General features: G+C 40.0%; 2 protein-coding genes across 2 annotated transcripts; both read left to right on the top strand.

Moving 5' to 3' along the window:
- Positions 1-278: 278 nt before the first annotated feature.
- Positions 279-1,025, top strand: LOC149191187 (uncharacterized). The gene has a single exon (XM_089410686.1). The coding sequence runs from the start codon at positions 279-281 to the stop codon at positions 1,023-1,025; it is 747 nt and encodes a 248-aa protein (XP_089266812.1).
- Positions 1,026-1,028: 3 nt separating this feature from the next.
- On the top strand, positions 1,029-2,897 carry LOC149191186 (uncharacterized). Its single transcript, XM_089410685.1, has 2 exons — positions 1,029-1,750; positions 2,114-2,897. The coding sequence occupies exons 1-2, from the start codon at positions 1,029-1,031 to the stop codon at positions 2,895-2,897; spliced, it is 1,506 nt and encodes a 501-aa protein (XP_089266811.1).
- Positions 2,898-9,566: the final 6,669 nt, after the last annotated feature.

The following is a 9,566-nucleotide window of genomic DNA, read 5'->3' as shown; positions in this document are numbered from 1 at the left end:
ACCTCTTCTCCCTTCGAGATTGTCTTCTCTACCCCTCCTTCTATCCGAAGTCCTGAGCCCCCATATAACGTCAGACCTTTGGCCAATAGAAAAGGAAAGGGGCTCGCTATGAGTGGATTGGAGCTGCATATGGAGACTTCTGGACTGAGGAACGAAAGAGGAAGGAAAACTGATCTGTCGAAGGCTCAGTTAAAGGCAGTCATAGATATTGCAGATGGGAAGCAACTATCTATCCCAGGGGTGCTTAGAGCAAAGCGGACACCCTCAGCAAGTTTACGATGATCATTTTATCCTACAACTGTAGGGGTCTAGCTAGCCAACCCAAAAAGCTAGCTCTGAAGGAATTGGTCACGTCCAATAAACCTGACATTATTTTACTCCAAGAAACTTTGGGAAAAGGAGAAGAAGTCACAGGCTGTCTCAATAAGCTTCTTCCGGGCTGGAGTTTTCATGTCTTAGATGCCAATGGCCACTCAGGAGGGGTGGCATTGGGTTTCAATTCGAAGGTTCTTAGAGAGATCTCTTCGTGGGGATGGGAAAATGTTCTGGCTGTGGAACTATTCTCCAGCGAACTATGCATCCCCTTCCTCATTATCAATGTATACGGTCCTGTCACGGATCGGGAGAGATTTTGGAACCCCTTTTTTGCTAAGTCGTTTATGGCGCACCCTAATCTTGTAATCGGTGGAGACCTCAACTTTTCTCTGGGGATGACAGAGTCCTGGGGGGACAGAGCTCTAGCTGACCCTATCACACATTTCTTTATAAATAAGTTGGCCTCCTCTCCATTGGTGGATGTCACTTCGCTTAAGATGCGTCCATCGTGGAGAAACCGAAGAATAGGTGAAGATTGGGTTGGGAAGAAGCTCGACAGATTCCTAATTTGTGATCTGCTGTCCGAAAAACTACAGGTTTTCAGACACTGGGTTGGAGAAGGAGGTCTCTCGGATCATTTCCCTGTTTTCCGCGAAGTGAAGGGTGCCTTCCCAAAACCGGGCACTCTGTTCAAATTTAATGCTTCCTAGCTTATGGACGCATCCTATATCAGCCTCTTCCACAGCACGTGGATTAATGATAACCTCAGCGAAGATGAAAGTCATGGCAAGGCTTTCATGGAAAATCTCACAAGGATGAAGGCCACCTCCAAGAATTGGGCTCACCAGAAGAAACTAAATGAAGAAAAATCTCTGGAAAATGTCAATGCGGAAATAGTCCTTCTTGAAGATACAGGAGGTATTGGCTATAGAAATGAAGGGTCTTGGGACAGACTCAAAGATCTGGAGTTGGAAAGGAAGCGGATTCTTCAGGCCAGGGAAGAGAGCTGGCGCTTAAAAAGTAGAGCGATCTGGTTGCAGGCGAGGGACGAAAACACCAAGTTTTTCCAGAACTACGCAAAAAGGAGAAAAAGTTCCAACACCATTTGGGAATTGAAAAAAGCCAATGGTGATAGGGCTCTTTCTTTTGAAGAGCTAGCTTCTCTAGGGAACTCCTATTTTAAGAATCTTTTTAAAGAACCGGAGGAAGCAACTATCGCTGAAGTCATAAGAGTTGCTCATTTTTTCCCTCAGTTCATAGAGGAGGAAGGCAACGATTCCATCATGGCCCCTGTTTCTAAGGAAGAGGTAGAGGACATTCTCAAATCCATGCAAAAGGACAAAAGCCCTGGCCCGGACGGCTGGACTGTCGAATTCTTCCAACACTTTTTTGAGTTCATTGGTGATGAGCTTGTGGCAGTTGTAGAAGAGTCAAGGTGCACGAGATCAATTTTCCATCCCTTCAACTCCACTTTCCTCGCTCTTATCCCCAAATCTGACCTCCCGGGCTCTTTTGCAGATTTCAGACCCATATCTTTGTGCACCTGTGTTTACAAAATCATAGCTAAAGTCATTGCCTCCAGATTAAAATCCTTTCTCTCCCGAAACATATCCCCTGAGCAATTTGGCTTCCTTGACGGCAGACAAATCCATGAAGCGGTTGGATTTGCTCAAGAAACTCTCCATAGTCTCAAAATCGGGAAAAAAAAAGGAGTTGTAGTGAAAATTGATTTGTCAAAGGCTTTTGACAGAATTAGCTAGCTGTTTCTCAGGCTACTGCTAACTCATCTGGGTTTCAGGTATGACTTTGTGAAATGGATTATGAGTTGTATTTCTTCCTCTTCCATAGCTGTTTTGATTAATGGAGCGGCTTCCAGTTTTTTCAACCCTAAACACAGCTTGCGTCAAAGCTGTCCGCTCTCTCCTCTTTTGTTTTTGTTGGTTGCAGAGGGAATCATCCTTATGATCCATGATGCTAAAAGACAAGGAACTCTCAAAGGCATTGAAGCAGCTAAAAATCTCTGGGTTACCCACCTTCTATTCGTGGACGACATAATTCTGTTCAGTAATGGCAGCCTGGGGGATTGTAAGACGCTCGAAAGGATCATGGACCTTTTCCTGAAGGCGACTAGACTCTGTATAAACGAGAAGAAATCCTCTCTTACGTGTTCAGGTTTGTCCAGAGATATGGTGCACAACGTGAAGATGGTATTAAACTTCGATGTCAAAGCGCTGGAGGATACCTTCAAATACTTGGGCTTTCTTCTCAAACCGGACAACTACAGGAACAAAGATTGGACCTGGATTCTTGCCAAAATCGAATCCAAGCTGAAACACTGGAGCTTCAGATGGCTTTCCAGGGCGGGAAGGCTTGTGTTAATAAAATCTGTGCTTATGGCTGTGCCTGTCTACTGGGCTAGCCTGACTTGGGTTCCTAAAGGAGTCCTTTCCCAAATCGATAAACTTTGTAGCATGTTTCTATGGGCAGGTTCCAAGTCAGAAAAGGTCACTCCGTGGATCGCTTGGGATAAAGTGGCTCGTCCCAAAGAGTGGGGAGGATGGGGGATCAAAAACCTTCAATGATTCTCCCAATCTTTAGCAGCAAAACTAGCTTGGAGGCTAATTTCTTTTGACAATTTGTGGACTACTGTTACTAAGAGAAAATACATCGACCCTCTATCAATGATAGATTGGATCAGACTGCCATCAAAGGCCTGCAAACACTCATCGGTGGTCTGGAAAGCCGTGGTTGCCTCTGTCAACATCATTGAAAAGGGATTGGCTTGGAGCTTGGGAGACGACACTCAAATAAGGCTAGGTAGAGATCCATCGATTGGTTGTTTTGAGCATTTTTCCCTATCTCAGGGGTTGGCTGCGGTGTTAAAAGAGAAGGGTGTCCTCACATTAAACCAGGTGGCCGATCCCCGGACTTCTTCCATATGGAACCAAGGGTGGATGCAAGGAATAGATCTTCAGCTGGATGATGAATGGCTGGAGGAATGAGATTCGTACAGGAATGACCTTCTTGACTCTTTAGTCAAGCTCTCCGACGCGCCAGATGAACTTCGATGGGTTTTTGCTCAGAATGGCATCTACTCTCCAAAGATGGGGTACAAATGGATGATGACCCAGAAAGGGTGGGAAAATCCGACTTGGTGGGCCAAATCTCTATGGAAGTTAAAAGGTCCAGCGAAAACCAGACTTTTTTTCTGGTGTGCTCTACTCCAAAAAGTCCCTACTTGGGATTTTCTTCAAAGACGGGGTAGGATAGGCCCTGGCTGGTGTCCTCTATGCAAAGACAGCGTTGAATCAGTTCAACACCTGTTCCTCTTCTGCCCTTTCAACTCTAGTCTTTGGACTGAAACGTTAAGGTTACTCAAAATCCCTTATAGGTGGGAAGGGCAAGGGATTTCGGAAGCCTGGCAGAAGTGGTGGAAAGAAGCTGCAAATGACAGAGAGAGATCCATCCCGCTCCTCATCACCTGGGGGACGTGGCTGGCTAGGAACCAGGTCATCTTCAAGGACTTTGTCTTCCTGATCACAAGATTGGCCGCTGAAGGAGCTGCAATATTCGATAGTATCCCTGCTCCACATTCTTCTCCTTCTCCCAGGCTGGTTCGACAAGAAACTATAAGACCTTCAATCCTGTGGGCTTACTATGATGGAGCCTCAGACATAAATAGAAGTTGTGGGGCTGGTTTAATAATCCATCTTTCAAAGGATAAGACTGTTAAGGCCTCAGTTGGCCTCGGCCAAGGATCCAATAATTTTGCTGAATTGAAAGCCCTCCACCTTCTTCTCGGTTGGCTTGTCCTGCGGAACGTGCATGAGGTTCAGATCTTTGGGGACTCTATGAACACTGTGCGTTGGTTCAATGGGACGCAGTTATGCAACAATTTCACCCTGCTTCCCTTGCTCAGAGAAGTTTCTCGACTAAAAAATCATTTCACGGAGCTCTCCCTTAGTCACATCTACAGGGAAAGAAATTCTGATGCCGATCATCTCTCCAAAGAAGGTGTTAATCAAATGATGGGGTCGTGGATTGTCCTAGAAGAAGAAAATGGGGTGGCTCGACCTCTTGAGTAGCCCATTTTCACTTAGATTTCTTTTCTGAGTTTCTCTTTCCTATGCTCTGTACATATATCCTTTGTTTCTCTTGTTATTTCTTTCCTGCTTCATTACTCCTTCTCAGGTCTCTCGGGCTGCTTTCCTTGTAAAAGGAGGCTCGCTTCGACCTGGTCACTATTTCTCTCTTCCTTTTCTCCAGAATCTTGGTCGTGTTTACATAGGATTTCTTCCTGGACGATGGGTGCTCCTTCCTTGTGCGAAATCTTTGTTTTTCTGCATATGTAATACTCTTCGTCAGACTGCCTTCTTTCGGGCCCCAGGGAGGTGTGTTATATGCCTCTCTTCATTTGTTTTGTTTTTCGGCGCACGATTTCTCCATTTTGAATGTAAATCATATGGGATCTCTACGCTGGTTCATTGCCTCCCGGGTGAGCTTGACGGTGCTGATCTCTTTTTCTTTCAGCCACGACTCCTTTCTTTCCCCTGCCTCATGGCAAAGAACGAGTCCTCTTGCAATGCATTGCATTTGCTGTGTAACTACCTATTATTTTTAATAGATGGTTTGCTTTTTTCTGTGGAAAAAAATGCAAGAAGGAAGACCCATTTCTTTTAAAAGTCGTCCAATCAAAGGAAAGTATTTACACAAAGCTATTTATGAGAAGGAAATGTTGTCAATATTACATGCACTTAAGGAATGGCTACCTTACCTAATTGGAAGACACTTCAAGGTAAAAATAGATCATCATAGTCTTAAATACCTTTTGGAAAAAATATTATCTTTAGAAGAGTAGAAAAAATAGGTCAAAAAGATGTTGGGTTATGACTTTGAAATCATCTACAAAAAATGGAAGTAAAATGTTGTTGCAGATGCACTCTCAAGAAAGGATGAGGACGTGAAATAATTTCTTTCTTCCATCTCTATATTCCAACAAGATTTGATAAACAAAGCAAGGGATGAATGAAAGAATGATGAAGAAATGTGGGAACTGATTCAAAAGTTGCAACAAAATCCCAGTACATTTGATACATTTAGCTGGAAAAATGATTCATTATGGTACAAAGATTGCTTATACCTATGTAATAATTCCAAAATCAAGCAAAAGATTCTTTTGGAATTGAAAACCTCTCCCTTAGGAGGGCACTCAGGATTCTTAAAAACTTACCATAGGGTTAAGAAGGAATTTTTTGGGATGACCTTAAATCTGATATTCAAATGTTTGTGGCGGAATTTTTGGTTTGCAAACAAAATAAATTTGAGACAATTAAGACCTTGAGTGTGTTACAACCTTTATCGATTTCAAGTCAACATTGGGAGGAGGTTTCAATGGATTTTATCACAGGTTTACTCAAGTCTGAAGGAAAGAATGTCATCATGGAGGTTGTTGATAGACTTACCAAGTATGCACACTTTTGTGCAATATCTCATCCATTTAAAGCCAGTATAGTTGCTACCACATTTATGGAAACAATTCAAAAGCTACATGGAAAACCAAAGACTATTGTAAGCGACAAAGATCCCATTTTCACTGGAAATTTTTGGATCGAATTATTTTCTTGTCTAGGTACTCAGTTAGCTCATATATCATCTTATCATCCTCAATCTGATGGGAAAACTGAGACAGTGAATTTTTTTTGGAAGGATATCTTTGTTGATTTTTATTTGATAAATAAACATAATGGGTCAAGTGGTTGTTGCTGACAGAATGGTGGTATAACACTTCCTTCCATACTGCAGCAAAATTAACCCCATTTATGGCACTTTATGGATATCATCCACCGTCCATGACAACATATTTAAGAGAAAATTATAAGGTTCAAGCAGTGGAATATCACATCGATCATCAACAAGATGTTCTCCAACTCTTAAAGGATAACCTTACTTTGGCACATAATAAAATGAAGCAACAGGAAAATCAACATCGCAGCGAAAGAACTTTTGATGTAGGTGACTGGTTCTTTCTATGACTAAAACCATACAAACAAATTTCTCTCAAGTAAGCTAAAAAGGATAATAAATTATCACCAAAGTATTATGGTTCATACAAGGTGTTGCAAAATATCGGTGCTATGACATACAAATTGTAGCTTCCTGCATCTTCTCGAGTGCACCTAGTTTTCCATGTTTCATGCTCAAAGAATGTTATAGGTGAAAAGCTACGAGTTCAAACAATATTTCAAGAACTTGATGAGGAAGGAAAAATCATATTGGAACTTGAAGAAATCACATAAACAAGAACTTGACGACTATGAAATCAATGAATTTCAGAGTATCTCATCAAGTGGAAGAACTTACCCCTTGAAGATTCCACATGGGAGGATGAGAATTTTATACAGAAGCATCCACAATTACACAAGCATTGAGGAAAACACTTTTTAAAGGATATGGTCATGTTAGGTCCCTATAATACTAGTGATTCCGCCATTACTATTGTCATTGTAGCCCCTTATTGTTATTGTTGTGCCCTTATATTATTATTGTTATTTCGTCTCTGATTATATTGTGACCCTTAGACTCCTATATATATAAAGGAGGTTTTTTCATTTGAATCATCCAAAAATTGTTCATTTGTGTAATGTAAAGGAGGTTTCCCCCTCAAAGAGGCTTATTTTGAAGTCATTGATCTATTGTTTCTTCTATTTTGTGAGTTGTTGTGTAAATACACTACAAGGTTACCGTTTAAGTGTGAAATACCTGCTTGGTTGACCAAAATGCAAACCTGAGTTCTATCCTTGGGTATTTTTAACTGCTTTGAGTTGTAGAAAAGATGTTTTTTCTTCCCATGGTCTTATAAAAATCCATATTTGTCTTATAACATTTGCATGAAGTCCATATATGTGTCTTAATAGTTGCATGAGGATTCTGTAGCAGTCCCATTACATCATGATTTATGTATACTTATCCATAAAATACAAGCAACATTATCAGAATTGAAAAGAATGTCTAAAATCCTACATTTATTATTTAAAAAAAGAGTAAAATTATGAAAATGGGCTTGGAAAGAATTATACTAGGAGCTTTATAGAGGCATTTTTTAAAACATAAGAGCATTTACCTAGAGGTATATATATATATATATATATATATATATATATATATATATATATATATATATATATATATGACAAAAAAAACCTTCAATAGTTTGAAAATCATTCTAATTTGTATGCAGGATTGTTCTCAAAAATTATATTCCTCACTTTTTAACTGAATTTGACTAGTTTAGTAAGATGCATTCCCAACTGTCATGCTTAATTATTTTTGAGTGATCCCAATAGGAAATCATTTTTATTTTAATTTGACATTTGTTTACTTCTATTTTAGTAATTTTGGATTCAAAAAGAATTGATGTCTAAATACACTACAATGTTACCTTCTAAAAGTGAAATGTCTACTTTGTTGTACAAGATCCAAGCTTGAGTTATATCATTGGATATTTTTAAGTTCTTTTAGTTTTAGGAATATGTTTCTTCCTCCCATTGTCTTAAAAAAGTCCATATTTGTCTTATAACATTTGCATAAAGTGTGTAACTTTATAGATTTATCTTATAACTATGAAAATAGGTGGTGAGCTCGAGTATTGTAGCAATGATGCTGCAACTTTTGAGACTCCCTTCTTTACTTTTATCAACCCGGTAGTTCGTAACAAACTTGGAAGCGACAATGCTATATGCACAAGTACTAGCTCTTACTGCAGGTTGTCACTTGATCAACCGGCACAAGTTCGCTAGGAGCTTAAGCCAAATTCTATGAGTTCTTAGAAGGAGCTTTTAACTGTGATGGATGAAAGCTAACTCAAAAGAGGCTAGTCTATTTGCAGAAGGAAGATAAAAGCTGAAAGGAAATGCAAACCCTAGCAAACCCTAGTTTTACCGACTAACCCTACTTGTGCAAGAAAAGAGATGCAAGCTACTGAAAGGGATGCCATTGACTATTGTAAAGTTAAAATGCATGTGTTTAAGCTACTTCTGAAGGAAAATATGGAAACATCACCTTTTTGTATTTTTGAGCAATTTTTATGCAGAATTATTATGCATGTGTTTTAACTATTTTTGACTGTGCAGAGGTTTATTGGCGAAAGAAAATGGAGTGGGTGTTTGCAGGAGGTTGGGAAGGTGTGGAGAGGACCTAAGGGGTCCCTAGCACCATTCTGAAGATTTCTACCATGCTCAAATCTCGAAAAATCTCTTGCGTGAACTTCTACAAGAGGCTGCAAGGGATCTACAGGAAATTCTACAGGAAGTTCTACAGGAATAGGCCGAAAGTGGTTTTTAGAGGGTTGATGGTGGAGAAATGGTGGGAATGTGGAAATGAAGGATGGATAGGGATGTTAAGGGATCTAGGGCCTGGTGAATGAAGCTCAGGAGTGATGAAGATGGTTGGATTTGTTCAAGGATGAAGAAAGCAATGTTGCACAAAAATGTAGAAATTAGGGCATGTTGGGAAAGTGTGGCGAATGAGTGAAGGAGGTCTTGAGCAAGGGGCTGGAACAGGTTGTATGATGGAGGAAGGATAGGCTGGAGTGTCTTACAGGTGTTCTGCACACTACTTTCCAAAACTAATCCAAGCAAAGATTTAAAAAACATAGTTTTATCTATTTTGACCTAATTCTGACCTAGAAACTAGAAACACGATGAAAAGAAGTTTATAGATAGGAAATCATGCAAGAAAGCTATGGAAACTAAGAAAGAACAGATTTAAGCATGAACACACAACTGATATCAACTTTTCCAACTTAAAATATAACACTAACAATTGCATTGGAAGGCAAAAACAATGATTTTGTGGCAGCAAGTGTGCCTTGGTCTCAGTTCATGGTCCCAAGGAGGGAGAAATGAGATCAAGGACTGCTTGGTAGCCTTTTTGTGGATCTTTTCTATTACCAAACTGTCAAATCAACTTGAAGTAAGAACAACTATCTTAGTCATCAAAAACAACCTAAGTAACAAAGCAAGATTTAACCTATATAACATAAATTATTCTATGAATGAAGTAAAAACACATAAAAGTACACAAAGGAGGTACTGGGCACTTGGGTTGGGCCCAACCCCAAGAGCTACAGCCTCCTAAGAAAGTTCAAAGCTGGTTCAAAGCTGGAGTCATCTTCGTTGATAAAAAAAATAATAGTTACATCACAAAAACTGTCTGTAAGAAGAACTCGAAAATGTGCTGATTACAAGGCTGCA

This window comes from Pinus tabuliformis, chromosome 3_1 (assembly GCF_031772625.1).
Source record: "Pinus tabuliformis cultivar Carrire ecotype Pingquan chromosome 3_1, CPIR1, whole genome shotgun sequence".
Lineage (NCBI taxonomy): Eukaryota > Viridiplantae > Streptophyta > Pinopsida > Pinales > Pinaceae > Pinus > Pinus tabuliformis.
The sequence above is the reverse complement of the archived record's forward strand: the minus strand, read 5'-3'. Positions and strand labels throughout refer to the sequence as shown.